Here is a 17,576-nt window from a genome sequence, read left to right on the forward strand (position 1 = left end):
AAGTAGATGGATCGAGCAGGGCTGTTGCTAGATCCTGTTGCTAGATCCTGATTCGCGGCTAATGGGTAATGCAGCCAAGCAGGAGTTGTCAGGAGCCGGAGGGTGTGGCCAAGGAGAGGAGGAAACAGCATGGAGCGGAGAGAGGCATGTGTGTCTCGAGTGTCTCTCAAACGTTGTGTGAGTGTCTCGAACACGTCGCACCGTTCGCCATTGTGTCCAGTATTTTTGGAGATGCCACCTGGCCACCCTACAGGGGGAGTGACATCACTTACGCCCACCAGATAACCATTGGCGCTGAAACCTCACAGACTCCTTTGCAACTCAGTGTCTGAACCAGTGTTAAAAGTGTGATGAAACTAAAGGGTACGGAGTAGCAAAACATTTGTTTATTTACAAACTCAGGTTACCATTACTTTTTCCATTTACAAACTTTACAAACTTGCACTGGAAAATAAAAAAAAAATAGACTTTTTTTTTTTTCAGAGAGTCCCTCCCTTTCTGTTTTTATAGCATAAATATTGTATAAATCTTTGTACAATAAGGTCTAACTAAGCAGCTTTCCCTTAACAGGTTTAGAATTTCATAAGATCACACAGTACCACTACTCTTTCTTTTTTCCTTAAGCCACTTTGAGCACGGGCGCAGGCCCTTTCTTTAACTCCTTTCTTGCCAGAGACGCCTGGAACGCACGGCTCTTGCTTCGCGATACATCGCAGGCTGCTTCTGGCAGCAAAAAAAATCGGTTAATAAATTAACTCTGGGACAATTTTACAATATTAAAAAACAAAAACAAAAAACATATCTTCTCCCAAAGTCAGGTGCACAAATAATGGAGTTTCTGCAACTCTTCAATTAGCATTAAAAAAAAAAAAAAAAGGAATGCAAAAATCACAAAGAGCTCTTTTCTTAACCCATTTCTCTGCTGGAAGGTCCATGGACACACACATGCCCAGCGAGGACATTAAGGGAGGACCCATATTTGTGTTGGGGTTTTTTTTTGTTTTGTTTTAGAATCAATACAAAAAAATAATTAATTGTAAATATATAATATATATATTTATACACATTTTGAATATATTTACATTTATATCCAGCAGCGGCAATGCTGTGTATGTGCTCTGGTGAAGGGTAGAAGGGTAAGGGTGCTGGAATATATTTTCTCAAAATATTACAAAATTAACAAGAAATGCAAGAAAATCACATTGGCCTCGAGTCCGGGAGACGCCTCCTGAAGGCTACAAGGGTTCTCCTTTCGCTGGCATATTCACGGCTGTCTCTCCGCGTACAGTTTCATTGGCTGTGGACTTTGTTCTGCTCCTGCCGTTTGATGCCCGCGCTGGGTATAGCGAGGGGTATGTACAGTGGGGACTGTCCGAGGCTCTCTTCCCACTATCTGTCTTCTTCCGTGGAAATGTCCAGATTCCCCATTGGTTCTGCCTCTACGGTGTGGCCGGCGGTCTTGAGAGGGGGCTGCAGGGCTGGCGCCTCATGTTTTCACGCTACCGTTGACGTGTTGGAATTTGGGGAGGCAGGGATCGTGGGGCATGGGGTCGGGGGAAAACACAGAGTCGTCGCCGGAGGAGGAAGCGGAGCAGGAGGAGTCGGGGAAGCTGGGGGAATACTGCTCCAGGGGGACGCTGAGGTCGAGGTATTCCTGTGCAAGAGAGAGAGAGGAGAGGAATTGTCTGATCTACAGCCAGGAAGAGGAAAACGTTACCAACAATACACTCAATGATCCACATTTAGGAGCAAAGCAATCGAGAGCTCAAATGAAGTCAGAGCTATAGTACGTGTCTCTACGTCACGCATCAGTTTAGCTCTCAGTACATACAGGATCTCTGCAGCAGGGAAAACCCTGCAGTGGCACAAGTGAGCGGGTTATAGATAAGGATTCCAGTTCTAGGTTTTAATTAAGCACACTGGAAAAACAGCACAGGCTGATCCTTTTGCACTTCTGTTTTTCAACGGTTTTAAACAGAAGTCAAGCGTAAAGCCCTCTTGTAGCAGCCCAGACATGGGTAGGAGACAAAAGGCAATACCAGGGGAGTATAGAAACTAAATAAGTGTATGGAGAAACACCAAATTCAAATGCATCTTTTTCTTGTTAACATTGGTAAACTGAATTTTTTTTAATAAACTGAAAACACCAGAGAGAAAGAAAAAAAAAAAAAACTTACACTGAAAAGCAGAATCCCCAGATAATTAGCGGATCAGGAGCCTCAGAAAATTCACATTTTGCACAGGTTGGGGCTTCTTGGAGGAGAAAGCTTTAAGGGGCTAGATCAGTATTTTTCAACAAAGGTTCTTAGAAACACTTGGGTTCCCCGGGCATCCCTAAAGGTTTCTCTGCAATTTTCAGGTCATTTTAAAATGGTACCGAATACCGAAGAATTTACAATGCATCTGATCTCAGACGCGCTATTAGAGAGGGTTGGGGTTCCTTACGATGCATCTGATCTCAGACGCGATATTAGAGAGGGTTGGGGTTCCTTACGATGCATCTGATCTCAGACGCGCTATTAGAGAGGGTTGGGTTTCTGCAGAATTTTTTTGGAAAACAATTGGGTTAGAGGTTTACAGAAAAGCCAGTGTCACTACTCTGTCCAGAAAATGGCAGGGAACTGAATGCTCAAACAAAGCAAATGCTTTTATTTATAAAGCAAAAACAAATTAAAACAAGAAAGAAGGTTTCTTCTTTGCAGTGTGGGGAAGGTGCTTTCATAAAGTGACATTCAACTCCTCTTGTGACCCATTGATCATGAGTGCCAACACGTGACCCGTGTATCATGAGTGCCCACACGTGACCCGTGTAATTCCTCTTACCTCATTGGTTGTTAGTGTGAGGATTCGATCCAGGTCTTCCACCAGCTGTTTGAATGTGGGTCTGTGCGAGGGAATCGCGTGCCAGCAGTCTCGCATCATCATGTACCTGCAGAGAAGTTACCGTACACACCAGTGTGAGGACTTGTGTATCAACCCAGCACACAGCACAACACATACTGCACAGGGACACTTTATACACCAAGAATTAACAAGGACTTCAAATATCTTAAGACCTGTTCAAGTGAATGGGCCCCAAGGCGGACTAAGGCTTAGCACCATTTAGTAAACTGGGTCCTAAGTGAGGACATAGGTACTAATCAGCACCACATGGTGTAATAACCTGGACCAATACACACACAACTCTACATATTGAGAAGGAAGATTGTTATAGCAAGAAACAAAAAGTAGTTATGTAGTCTTAAGATAGAGGAGACCATAGAGGAAGAATAGTCATATAGTGAAATAGGGGCAGTGTGAGAGATAGCCATCACAGTTTGGCAGAGGAGCAGTGTGAGAGATAGCCATCACAGTTTGGCAGAGGAGCAGTGTGAGAGATAGACATCACAGTTTGGCAGAGGAGCAGTGTGAGAGATAGACATCACAGTTTGGCAGAGGAGCAGTGTGAGAGATAGACATCACAGTTTGGCAGAGGAGCAGTGTGAGAGATAGACATCACAGTTTGGCAGAGGAGATAGACATCGCAGTTTGACAGAGGAGCAGTGTGAGAGATAGACATCACAGTTTGGCAGAGGAGCAGTGTGAGAGATAGCCATCACAGTTTGGCAGAGGAGCAGTGTGAGAGATAGCCATCACAGTTTGGCAGAGGAGCAGTGTGAGAGATAGACATCACAGTTTGGCAGAGGAGATAGACATCACTGTTTGGCAGAGGAGCAGTGTGAGAGATAGACATCACAGTTTGGCAGAGGAGCAGTGTGAGAGATAGCCATCACAGTTTGGGAGAGGAGCAGTGTGAGAGATAGACATCACAGTTTGGGAGAGGAGCAGTGTGAGAGATAGACATCACAGTTTGGCAGAGGAGCAGTGTGAGAGATAGCTATCACAGTTTGGCAGAAGAGCAGTGTGAGAGATAGCCATCACAGTTTGGGAGAGGAGCAAGCAGTGTGAGAGATAGACATCACAGTTTGGGAGAGGAGCAGTGTGAGAGATAGACATCACAGTTTGGGAGAGGAGCAGTGTGAGAGATAGACATCACAGTTTGGGAGAGGAGCAGTGTGAGAGATAGACATCACAGTTTGGGAGAGGAGCAGTGTGAGAGATAGACATCACAGGTTGGGAGAGGAGCAGTGTGAGAGATAGACATCACAGGTTGGGAGAGGAGCAGTGTGAGAGATAGACATCACAGGCTGGGAGAGGAGCAGTGTGAGAGATAGACATCACAGGTTGGGAGAGGAGCAGTGTGAGAGATAGACATCACAGGCTGGGAGAGGAGCAGTGTGAGAGATAGACATCACAGGTTGGGAGAGGAGCAGTGTGAGATGTAGCTATACACAGATCTAGCAAAGGTTATTGCACCTTTATGGTTGGATATATTGTGATATCACTGCCATTGAAGCCTATGGAAAATCTCTAATATGTTATAACGTGATATTCGGAGTTATCAGAGCGTGCAATAACCTCTGCTACATCTGTATGTCATTATGCCAAGAGTATTAGAAATAGCCAAGCATGGTGTGCAGCCGTTCCGGTCACAATGGAACAGGAGTGAGAGAGACATTCATGTCATAGTCACAGAAAGCTGGTCCGTACAGTTCATTGGTGCAGTTGGCTGGTTTGTCCATCCGATGTCCCTCTTTAAGCAGCTTAAAAAGTTCCTCGACAGGAATTCCGGGGTACGGGGAACCTCCCAAGGTGAAAATCTCCCACATTAACACGCCAAATGACCAGCTGCAAGGATAACGTCAGAAAGAGAAGTAAGAGACAAGTGATGCAACAATCCCCCCTGCAAAGCTTCAACTGTAGCATCTCCAGTAACAGATACGAGTGCTACCCCTATGTCAGGGGTGGGCAGCTCCAGTCCCCAAGGGCCCCCACCGGGTCAGATTTTCAGGATATCCCTGCTTCAGCACAGATGGCTCAGTCATTGTACTGAGCCACCTGTGCTGAAGCAGGGATATCCTGAAAACCTGATCCTTTGGTGGCCCTTGGGGACTGGAGTTTGTCACCCTGCACCATTTAATAAATATTTCATACACAAAGCCTGTGATGCATGCCCTTTACTATGCGTCCCCTTTACAGTGCGTCCCCTTTACAGTGCGTCCCCTTTACTGTGCGTCCCCTTTACAGTGCGTCCCCTTTACAGTGCGTCCCCTTTACTGTGCGTCCCCTTTACTGTGCGTCCCCTTTACTGTGCGTCCCCTTTACTGTGCGTCCCCTTTACTGTGCGTCCCCTTTACTGTGCGTCCCCTTTACTGTGCGTCCCCTTTACTGTGCGTCCCCTTTACTGTGCGTCCCCTTTACTGTGCATCCCCTTTACTGTGCATCCCCTTTACTGTGCATCCCCTTTACTGTGCATCCCCTTTACTGTGCATCCCCTTTACTGTGCATCCCCTTTACTGTGCATCCCCTTTACTATGCATCCCCTTTACTATGCATCCCCTTTACTATGCATCCCCTTTACTATGCATCCCCTTTACAATGCATCCCCTTTACTATGCATCCCCTTTACTATGCATCCCCTTTTACTATGCACCAAAGCACAATCTTCAGCATTTCCACCCTTCTCTGTAGGAGTGGGTGCTTCCGACTTCAAACCCACATTTTGCACCTTTCCCAAATGTGGATGGTGCAAGAAGTTGAGCACCAACACACCCTGGGGACATGGTAAACAGAAGTGCATCCAATAGTGACTGGGGTAGCTGGAAATGTGTCAACCGAAGGCTCAAAATATGGTTTAGAGAGCTATAAAATACATTTTCCTATCACCTTCTATTGTACTCTGTATCTGTGGGCACAGCTGACTCAGCACCCTTTCCCTTAATACACCCAGTGGGTAAACATTAAGCCGTGACTTACACATCGCTTTGATGAGTGTACACTCTGTCGAACAAAGCCTCGGGAGCCATCCATTTCACAGGAAGCCGACCCTGGGAGTGCAGAGACACAACCAATCAGTGTACAAGACTTTCAAAATCATTGAACTGCGACAAAGTCACATACAACTAGAATAGATCTACAGGAGATAAGGCCTGTGTGACATGGGAACATAGATCGATGGGGCATACAGACCATCCAGTCAGACCCAAGCACTGTGTCATATGCATTTCCTTATGTCTATTAGTTGGGGGGAATGAGGACATAAAAATGGAAGAGTCCCACAGGTTATCCCGTCTGTCCCAACAACTTCAATGTGACAGACAGAATCTACATCCTACGGAGTCTTTAGCCCAACCAGTCTCTGCCTCGTACAGCAGGTGGGTGTAATAAGATAGAAGTAGAATGAGGCTAATGTGATACAGTAACAGAATAATTCACAGATAAGGTGGTACCATGGCCATATATATATATACGGTCCCCATCCCTACAGGTTTAACCAATAATACGTACGTTTGTTGTTTTTTTATAGTAATCAATATTGTTGACATCCCGCGCTAGCCCAAAGTCTGCAATCTTCATGACGTTACTCTCTGTGACCAGCACATTCCTTGCTGCGAGGTCCCTGTGTATGCACTGAAACACCGGAGAGATAGAAAAGGATGGAAATCAGCAACCAATATACTCCAACCTGAAGAGATGGCTGTGTGAGCCACAGGGTAGAAATACACACAATCTCACACACAACAAATGTCATATGTATAGGACATTAGATAGGTACTAGAGAAAGAGGTTCCCCCAATGTCTTTGTGGCCAGGTCAATATTCAGTTGTTTATATGACCGTCCTTCATTGTATAATCCCTTCTTCTGTGGGATTTGTACGTTTATTGCAGTTTAAAGCTGGCCGACTGCTTTGTGTTCAGAACTGGGAGTCCCATCGTCTTTAACTTCTACTGGATGAAGCTCTACACCGTCAACTATATAGAGCAGCACGGCTACCAATAGCGTACCTACTACACATCTTTTTAGTAGATACTTCCTGCCATGTATAGGCAAAGAAGGTCTAATGCAGGGGTGGCCAACTCCAGTCATCAAGGGCCACCAACAGGTCAGGTTTTAAAGATATCCCTGCTTCAGCACAGGTGGCTCAATCCGTGGCTCAGTCAACAACTAAGGCACCTATGCTGAAGCAGGGATATTCTTAAAACCTGACCTGTTGGTGGCCCTTGAGGACTGGAGTTAGCCACCCCTGGTCTAATGCATGTTTTCATCACCCCTCATATGATACACATACTCTCCATTACTCTCAGACACGCACACACATGCACACACCTTCTGGGATGCCAGGTACTCCATGCCTCTAGCGAGCTGGTAAGTGCACGATACCAAGTCCTTGAAGTTCATCTGCTCATCGGGGACCCGGTTAATGTCGAAGGAATACTCCATCTCCAGCGGACGCCGGGCCCGGAGGAATTCCCGCAGGTTCCCCTTAGCAGCATATTCCACAATCACATACAAAGTGCCTGCGGGGAAATGAGACGTACCCCGGATCAGGCCAAGGAGAAGGGAGGATGGTCCACTCACATACTCAGCGGTAATCCGCCACGGGTGCTCGGAAAACCCTGACAGTGTGGGCCACTGTCGCAGGGCCGGCCTTACCGATGGCGAGGCCCATGCTGGCGGGGGGGAAGGGGGGCATCTCCTCCTGCAGCATCATGACAGCGAAACGTGACATTGCGTTATCATGGCAACACGTCACCACTATGACAACACGATGCTGCAGAAGATAGGCTGTTCCGCATAAGGTAAGACCCCCCTCCGTGCACACATGCACCAATACCCCCCCCCCACACCTCTTACACCCCCCAGCTATCTCATGACACAGCCTCCCCCACTACGCTTTTAAAACATCATCCTGATATCATTTTTTTTATACTAACCTGAACTTGGGGGGAGCCCCCCAGAGATTAATTGTGACCCCATACCACCAAGTACCCCCCTGGTTCCTGAGCAACAAGTTGTTTTGTCCACCGGGCAAGAAAACTTACCCGGTACACAAAATGGCTGTGGGGATCAGCCTTGCCTCCAGCGACCAATAGAAAGGTGTAATGTCATTGGGAGGCGACTTAATGGCGTTCACCTGGTGCCCCTCTCTGGCCCTCGCGTTTCTAACATATTTTACATTTGTTTTGAGATTTTTTTTTTTAAATTACACTTGCTCAAAAACGGCCCCAGAGGTCGGATCAGCTCCAAGGGACCCCAGGATTACAGGTAAACTTTTTTTGGGGAGTAGAATTTCTGGTTTAACCATCAATGCTGCACCTAAGCTGGGAGCACTTCTGTATCCCTCATTTCCTGGTGAAATACTGCTAAAAAGGACAAATAAATGCAAACTCAGCCGCATGGAATCTATCTGCCCGTGCACCGACAGGCAGCTTCTATATTCATATTGGGCACAGCAAATGTCTCCAGTTCACTGGTTATTACTATCAATCCTGCATTTTTACACATAACTGCAAGAAGCTCCCCTGTCCACAGCGGTGTTACCAATGCTGTCATTGTTACCATGTCACTTCCTTAGTGTTTGACGTGCAGTGCTATGGAGTCTCGCAGACTATTGACCACGTACAGTACTACAGGACACAGAAAAGTGGCCAGTGACCCGGAGTACTGGCAGATCTCATTGCATACCGGTAACAGATACCAGCATGGATACTCCGGAGGTTCCCAACCACTCACCACTCTCCTTGAATACAAGAGTATCCCAATTACAGGATTGCTATAAAGTCGCCCGCCTCTGACCCCCGGGCACTCTCAGGAGTATGGTGGTATGTCGCCATAAAGGTGGGTCAGATTGAACCTCCTCCTAGATCTGCAGAGCATTTAACTAATTTACCCCTTGTTAAAAGACCGGCGGGGGCTCGCTGCGCTCCCTTCCAGCACTCACCTCCCTGCGTGCACGCTCCCAGCAAGTTGATTATGTTTTTATGTTTTCCGATCATTTTCATCATCTCCATCTCGGACACCAGATCTGACAGGTCTTTCTCTGTGGCATCGTCTGCGCGGAAACAACGAAACGGTGGCTCCTTAGCGCCATGCAAAGACACTGCAATGCCTAGCCAAGGGACAGCCAAAAAAAAGCCAAGCAATAAAGCAGCAGTGTGTGTGAATGCGGAGATTACAGGGGGCAATATGTCCAGCGGAAATCTTTACTCCTCATTTGCATGTCATTACCCAGAATCCCTGGCTGCAGCGGAAGCACTGTTTGCTAAGCGATAATAGTGAAAGACAGGGTTGCAGACCTCTCTCGGAGACATGCAAATGCACCACAAGTGGTATTTCTATTTACTTTTCCTCTCTTGTAGTATTAAATATTTGAAACATGCATTGTACAATCTATTATAAATTTGACTCATCCCTCCGTTTTGGCAACACATTTAAAGCAGCACTCCTGGGGACACATTTAAAGCAGCACTCCTGGGGACACATTTAAAGCAGCACTCCTGGGGACACATTATTATTTAATAGGTTTGAAGCAGGGTGTCTCCAGAGCTGAACAGCGGTAATGCCCGCTCTGGGGCTCCCACAGATACTTACCTTGGTAGGGGGTGCCGGCATCTCTGCGCAGTTTAAATGTCCTGTGTCATGTGGTTCAATAGGAAGCTGCAAGCGGTGATGTAATGGCTTCCCATCGGCACACATGATGTGGGTGGGACATTTAAAGCTGCCATAAATCGATAGCCCCAACTGGCCCAATCTGGGCTGCTATTGCGCCTCCTTCCAAGGCAAGTACCTCTGGAGATGAACACAGTTCAGCTCCGAAGGCTCCATGCTTCAAACCAACATTTAAAAAACACATAGAAACGACAAGTGTCACCAGGAGAGACTGGTTAATGAGAGACTGGTTAATGAGAGACTGGTTAATGAGAGACTGGTTAATGCCTTCCTTTCCTTGCACAGGGAGCCGCGGAGATATTCCTGCTCCGCATGGCTGACAGTTCTGCATTACAGGAGGGTCTATCTCAGACAGGAGGGTCTATCATCCTTTAAATAACAATACTGTATTCTAATAATTGGCAGCCTACGCCTTACAGAATGACATTTAAAGCACAGTAATTGTTGTCCCAGCAGGCAGCGGCTATATTAATATCCAAGTTCACTGGTTAGTACAATCAATTTACTACCAACTTCAGATGCGCTTGACCTCCCTGTCTGCACTTCTAATCATGCACTTTTTACCTTTCTACCTCCCAACATAACACGTAGATTGTAAGCTCTATGGGACAGTCTCCTTTAGCCTTGTGTTCTCATTCACCTGCGGCACTTATTCCCAGTGTTAGGATTGTATTTACCTTTTATTGTAACGTTGGAAAGCGCTGCATACATGGGAGGCGCTATATAAATAAAATTACACATACATACATTACCCCATGCGTGCATTTTCAAACATAAATGTATATATTATGCATGTTAACCATTTCACTGCAAGAAGTTCCTCTGACTACAGACAATCCTGTAATTGCTACCCAATCATTTGCTTAGTATTAGACGAGCAGTTCTTTTCCCCTGCTGCCTATTACTGAACTCTCCTGTCGGCAGACGACTCATTGACATGTGAAGTCTGTGCTAACATTGCATTTTCTGTATGCTCTGAAAAGCGGGCAAAATAACTAAATATGCAAAACTACTTTGGATTATAAGGCAACAAACGGGCGTGGGCTCTTAAAAGACCCCACGCCCGTTGCAAATTGGGATTCCAAATATTTAGGAACAAAAAAAAGTATATAAGTAATATTTTTTATAATACCCCGAAGCCGTATAGTTTTAAACTGCCCAGAAAGAGTTTCTTTTTAAAAGTCCCTCAGAAATCTTATTAGAAATTACCTATGGCGTAAAGTAATTCTACTTCTACTTGCATCACTTTGTGCCATAGGTAATTTCTTACTTGCAAGGCGTCTTTGAAGATTGTAAACTAGCCTCACTTATTGCTGGGGGAGAATATTTGGAGCTGAAATGCAGCATTCCTGGGCATTAGTGAAAAAAAAATTGAAACAGACAGACGAGATTTAATGGAAAAAGACAGTCATGGGACCCTGAAGACAGAGGGATAATGCATAGGGAGAGTGGCAGGGAGATTGCATAATTCTAAGGAGAGTCGGTCATTCACACCCCTTCCCATAATCACAGAGAGGGGCAGCTAAACTGTCACAGCTGCTGATTTATCCTGAAGCCTGGAGGTCAGGAATGTGACCCACTGCCCCCTAAGGAGGGGGCAGGAGGCAGGAAGCAGTCACGCCTCCATGTCTTACCTTTCAGCATCTTCACAGCCACAGTCACAGACTCCTTGGGACGATCCTTGTCAATCCCAAGAGCCTCTGCCATGACCACCTGACCAAAGCAGCCCTCCCCGAGGGGTTTCCCCAGCGTCATTCTGTAAAGGGGGAGCGCACAGATTAACACGGGGCAGATACAAACAGGACGTTAGGAGGAGGTTAGTGGGGCAGATATGGACAGAGAGAGGCAGCTGTGCACAAGCTGTTTAGTGCAGCTGCAAAAGCTCTAGGGAATCATGTAAATAAAAGGAAACGGAAGCCAAAAGTGATACACCAGGTGTGAATATTGGCATGTCACTACCCAGAATCCTAGGCTGCATCTTAACCACAGTATGACGTACACTGTGCTGGAAGGCACATTTGGGGGCCTATGGAAGACCAGCAGATGTACTGATAGGTTAACTATCTTTGCTGAAATGTGTATGATGGAGGGGTCTGGTCACTTTTGTACCCACCATAAGCCAATTGTATGGCATATAATATATGTATTATATATATCTATATATATATATCTATCTATCTCAACTCCAGTCCTCAAGGGCCACCAACTGATCATGTTTTCAGGATATCCCTGCTTCCGCACAAGTGGCTCAGTCTTCGACTACACCACCTGCGCTGAAGCAGGGATATCCTGAAAATGTGGGCCTTGAGGACTGGAGTTGCCCACCCCTGGGTTAACCCCTTCACCCCTAGAGGTCTGCAAAGCATTGCAAACTCATCCTATAGCGATGGGGATAACGTAGGGGTTGGTACGCTGGGAAGGGAACGTGACAAAGGGGATACATCTTTATTTAGAAAGTCCCAATGATGCATGTCGCATGCTATATAAATAGGACATAATACTGGCAATTATAATAAACACCCAGAGAGGCGAGACCCCCTGCCCTAAAAATCTAACAGTGGTATATTTTGGAGACTTTGCAGCAATATGTGTTTCTAAAGCATGCCGAGCAGAGGAGTGTCTAGAGGGGGTAGGTAGTCACATACTTGTCTCTCGGAAACTCCCACTTGGGGTCCTGAGGCAGCTCATATTCTGACACGTTGGGTAGCAGCATGGTGTCCGCGCTGGACAGGAGCCGCGTCGTGATCCGTACCAGCGGCGTGGTGGAGTTCATGGATGAGCTGGAGTCGGCGGACACCTGTAACAATGATACAGATTTCATGTGACATGCGCCCAATGCCAGCAGCATGGCGAGTGGAGATCCCATGACCAGCTCGTACCATGCGCAAAGGGGCAAATGTGATCCGCCACGTGGCACTCGGACTGTACCAGAAAATACCCGGCTCTCTGTATGAACAGGGTGTGCACTGCCCCGTGAGTCCCTGTCTGCTTAATACAACAATAAAGGAGTGTGTTGTGAGACTGAAAGAGGTTATTCCCCCTATGGTCCATGCGAAAATGAAAGTTGCTAAAGATATATATATATATATTTAAATGAAGGGGTCTTACATGAGAAGATAAGAGGATAGTGATTAAGTGCAAGGAACAACTAATACAGACTGAAAAATAGATGTATGTATTGTAGATTGCATCATTTAGGAAATAAAAGGAAGTTCTTCACTAAAAGGGGGAGGGGCTGAATCTAATAAATGAATAAGAACAAAGGAATAGAAGGGGAGAATCAGACTGCAAGCTCCTCTGCCACAATGTGTATGCAATACTCGTTTATCTCCCCGATTCTTGTGTGCTGCTGTGTCTCCCGCAGGCAGTTCCTTGTGTGCCCTGCTGTGTATTCTCTCTCTTTGTGTATGTAACCTGCGCTTCAAACTCAACTATTCCACCAGATACTCAGACTATGGGCTCGAAATGGTGCCCGCTCCGTGCGCTGCGCTGATTTCCAGCCCCTGACGCTCTCCGTTCCCCCAGCTCCACACTTACGTGCCCCTCTCTGATCCCCAGCCCCCCTGCACCTCTCCAATTCCCATCCCCCCGCCTCTCCAATTCCGATCCCCCCACGCCCCTCTCCAATCCCCAGCCCCCCTTGCGTCCCTCTTCGAACCCCAGCCTCCCCCCCCCACCCCTGGGCGTGCCCCTCTTCGATCACCAGCCGTGAGTGCCACTCTCCGATTCTGAGCCTGTGTGCTCTGCCCTATGCCTTTCACCCTGTGACGTGGACTTGCTGGCACATTGTGCTGCTGTTCTAAGTTGACCCGTTCAGTGCCACCCTCTGCCGTCCCGGTGCGCTCTGCGCTGTGACTCTCTGGTTCCTCTACTGTGTTAAAAGATGTTCAGGTCCCGTGTGCTACTCTGCATGTCCACGTCTTCCTCTACGGTCGCTGCACCTTCTTCCCGGTCTGCCTGCAACGTGTGTGTGTGTGTGTGTGTGTGTGTGTGTCACAGAGGACATTTCCAGACTATTGCATTGTTACCTGTTACTGCTGCCCTTTAAAAAGAAAAAATAACAACACTGATGGGAAATCAGTTCCCAGACTCCTGAAAGCAAAGCAAAGTTACTGCAATCAACCACCCTACATAACCCTGACGCCATACCAGGGCTACTCCAGTCCTCGAGGGCCACCAACATGTCAGGTTTTAAGGATATCCCTGCTTCAGCACAGACAACTCAATCAGTTCCAGCTTCAGCATATGTGGCTCAATTGCAGGGATATCCTTAATACCTGTTCTGTTGGTGGCCCTTGAGAACAGGAGTTGGCCACACCGGCTATACACCCTTTGGCTGCCGGAGGGGCCACGGCACCAGAATTCCACAGCCCCTCAAGTTCGCAGAACCATGACATCGCCGATTATAGGAACAAGAGAGACCCCCTCTTCTGTTCCTCTGCTGGCCAGATCGTGTCCAGTACACCGGAGCGCAGTGCGCGATTACCCCTACAATACGAGCAGAAAGCCCTGGCGTGCCAGAGCCCATGAGATGGCAGCTTCCGAAGAGTGACAGCAGCATTCTCTGCTTTCATCATCATCTTTCTTTTGCTTAGAATAGATCTCTTCTTGCTCTGTCCAAAGTGGTTGAAATATTATGTGTTTTGGAAGTTAAAATAAAGCTCTCTCCATTGCAGTTTAAAGGTAAATCATGGTGACGTGTGTGTGTGTATTATATATATATATAAACAAAAAAAATCTTACCCTTCTTGCGTCAGGCAAAGAAAGAGACAGCACTCACTTCCAAGATATTAAAAGTGTGTATTAAGGCATATAAAGACGGACAGCCAATCCCGACGTTTCGGCTCCGGAACGGAACCTTTCTCTTGGAAGTGAGTGCTGTCTCTTTCTTTGCCTGACGTAAGAAGGGTAATATTTTTTTGTTTATCTAATTTTATGGGACTAGCACCACCACTGTTATTTACTATTTAGAGTGCCAGCTGCTTGTTTTTGTTTATATATACACACTGATGAGACCCATTAAGGTCGAAACAGCAGTCTGTGGGTGGGTTTTCTGGGTATGCACCTTAACCCTGGCTGTGCTCAAAGCTGTGACCATGCAGCAAGCTTAAGCCTATAGGGAACCATGTTAAAAATGGTTTTTGAAGCAAAAAGTGACACTGTGTGCTCATTTGCATGTCATTTCCCAGAATCCCTTGCTGCAGTGGAAGTGCTGTATGCTGGGTGATAATGGTGAAAGGCGGGGTTGCAGATGAGCATACAGTTGTATTTACACACACATATATATATATATATATATATATATATATATATATATATATATATATATATATATATATATACACACATATACACACATATACACACACACACACACTATATATATATATATATATATATATATATATACACACACACATATACACACACATATATATAGGACTAACACAAATGAAATACTATAAGTGAGTAAATGGGTGACTAATAAATTTACTGACCCAGGTGAAATGAGCTTGCAGGATGCAGCCCTAATGAGGATATGCCTATCCTGATTAAATGGAAGAAAGAAAAAATGCGCAATCCTGTATAGCAATAAAAAACAGGAAAATGTATTAATTGAGCAAGGAAGGCTAGGTGACTGAACAGATTAAAACAAACACAATGATGCCAATAGACACAATAAACACAATATATGACAATAAAAAACAAGAGTACTCTTGAAAATAAAAAAGAAGGGAAATGTGACCAAAAAATGTCCAATAGCGCAAATGTAGGAGGCAGTGAGATGTGGGAGGAATTGTCACTCGATAGGTAGCAAATGACTAGAGCAACAAATGGGGAGAAGTAATAGACCCGTCAGATGATAGATTGTAGATGCAAATGTGGAAAAATCAGGCGGATATTGACCTCTATAGATGGAAATAGGGGGTAAGCAAATAGCATAGGCAAGGGATTAAGGAATGGTCTCACCAAAGGATGTAACCGCGATGACCACAGGGGTCTCCGAGTCCCTCCGTCAGCACACCAACGAAATCACGCTGCAGATGAACATGTGATGCTGATCCGGGTAACACTGGAGACGCTGTTCCACTTCCACTTCCTGGATTCCCCCCTCACACAAGACAGCTGTATTCGTTCAAATTGAATATTCACTCGTGTCTCTGCTTGATGTCAGACTCAGACTCAGCAAGACAGACAGACAAATGCAGCCTTTCACTTTGTTCCGCCAATATAACTGAAATAGTTGCTCTCACTCCTCACATGCGATTAGGCACTCCTCTCACAGTCAGCTGTCGGACATTCATGACGCGAACCTACGCCGTTTCATCAGCTGTTGCGCCGACTCACTGCCTCCTACATTTGCGCTATTGGACATTTTTTGGTCCCATTTCCCTTCTTTTTTATTTTTAAGAGTACTCTTGTTTTTTATTGTCATATATTGTGTTTATTGTGTCTATTGGCATCATTGTGTTTGTTTTAATCTGTTCAGTCACCTAGCCTTCCTTGCTCAATTAATACATTTTCCTGTTTTTTATTGCTATACAAGATTGCGCCTTTTTTCTTTTTTATATATATATATATATATAATATTAATTTTTTAACGAGCAGGCCCTGCTCCTGGTGGGGGCAAGATACAAACATTATATGCGTTAAGGCTGGTTACTAGATATTACTAGGAAGGGTTTTAAATGTTTGCATATAATAAAAACAAATGGTAAAAAGTATTATCCCTCCAAAGTGCCGCCGTGCGCACTTTGCAACGCGGCTATTCTATCTTCACTTGTTGCTGGCTGTCGCGTTCAACCATTTCAGTGCCGCAGGGTCGTGCCACCTCCGCTCTGATAGCATACAGCCCCTAATAAACAAACAAGGGGCTGTGACGTACGGTGTAATGCATAGGAGGCCCTGGGGTGGTGCTTTTTTGGGCTTGCACCATATGTAATTAGAGTACTGAAGGGGTTCATAGAAACCCTGTCCATTTTTTGGGCAAGCCTGAAGTTCCACGTTTAAAAAAAATGTGTAAAAATGTACGACCTTTAATAGAATCCCTACGTTCTGTAGCATAAATATTCCACAAAACGTTTGGACATAAGGCACTAAGATTCGCCCCGTGGGTCAGCAAGATCGTGCGCTTGGGCACTCAATTCCAATTTGTTTTAAGGGCAGGTTGACCATTGTGTGGACCTCTGAGCCCTTATGCTGTGAAATCACTTCCCCGTGCTGGGGAAGACTTTGATCCTCTTCATCCCTAATGGAGCTGCCCTATTTCCCATCACTACACAGCATATTGAATCTGGGCCTCTGTATGCCAATATCCCAGGTTGGTCGGCACCGGTCTGGATCACGCTTATGTTAACCCTTTCTTGCGCATGGCGGCTGGCGGTCGACGCAAAAGGTTTTTTGAACTCTTTATCTACTTTCTGTTACCTGACGGTGCAGCGGGATCCGTTTGCTGAGTTTGTGCACCACGGGCGGGCCGCTGAAGTTGGTCTTCTTCCGGGCGCCGTGGCGCATGCGACACACGATGCAGATCACCACCATGAAGATGATGGAGACGATACCCGCCGTGTATATACCAATCTCCATGTAATAATACGTGGTGGAGTCGTCAGGGCGGCTCTTTGGATCTGGCGGGAGGTAGGGGGAAGAGGTAAGTTGGGATTGACTCCAGGTTAGCAGCTCAGCGGAAGGGATCTGGGAGGGACAGACAGACTATGAACAGGCAATAGTTTATTCGCACACAATAAGTACGTCCTCATACGTATCCTTTTAATATGCATACATACCGTGGGACACTTGCTAGCTTTAATAGATCGATCTGCTAATGGTTCAGCTCCCATGCAAGACCAAATGGTTTATTATCTCAAAGAAGGTACAGTAATTGGTGCAATCAGGGGATAGTATTTATTGATTTTCCAAGTATTTCATGGACATACTTTTTTTGCAAACATTGTAACACAAAATGCTGCATTTGTTTTACTGCCTTATCGGAGCAGTATCTCTTCCTTATCCTGCTCTCTTTACA

At 45.9% G+C, this 17,576-nt stretch overlaps 1 protein-coding gene across 12 annotated transcripts in view; it reads right to left on the reverse strand.

Annotated features, from left to right (window-relative positions):
- Positions 1-368: 368 nt before the first annotated feature.
- Positions 369-17,576, reverse strand: part of FGFR2 (fibroblast growth factor receptor 2) — a 79,219-nt gene continuing 62,011 nt past the window's right edge. For 5 of the 12 annotated variants that reach the window (XM_075612070.1, XM_075612069.1, XM_075612062.1 and 2 more), the window contains 10 exons: positions 16,972-17,178; positions 12,196-12,346; positions 11,185-11,306; positions 8,823-8,990; positions 7,208-7,398; positions 6,388-6,510; positions 5,857-5,927; positions 4,591-4,728; positions 2,824-2,929; positions 369-1,654 (listed from right to left, as the gene is read on the reverse strand). In XM_075612070.1, coding sequence (XP_075468185.1) covers positions 1,487-1,654; positions 2,824-2,929; positions 4,591-4,728; positions 5,857-5,927; positions 6,388-6,510; positions 7,208-7,398; positions 8,823-8,990; positions 11,185-11,306; positions 12,196-12,346; positions 16,972-17,178 — 1,445 coding nt within the window. In that variant the 3' untranslated portion in view covers positions 369-1,486. Of the gene's footprint in view, positions 1,655-2,823; positions 2,930-4,590; positions 4,729-5,856; positions 5,928-6,387; positions 6,511-7,207; positions 7,399-8,822; positions 8,991-10,227; positions 10,270-11,184; positions 11,307-12,195; positions 12,348-16,971; positions 17,179-17,576 lie in introns of all 12 variants that reach the window. The other 7 variants (XM_075612072.1, XM_075612071.1, XM_075612067.1 and 4 more) reach the window with 4 other exon arrangements.

Source organism: Ascaphus truei, chromosome 8, assembly GCF_040206685.1.
Source record: "Ascaphus truei isolate aAscTru1 chromosome 8, aAscTru1.hap1, whole genome shotgun sequence".
In the NCBI taxonomy this organism is placed as follows: Eukaryota; Metazoa; Chordata; class Amphibia; order Anura; family Ascaphidae; genus Ascaphus; species Ascaphus truei.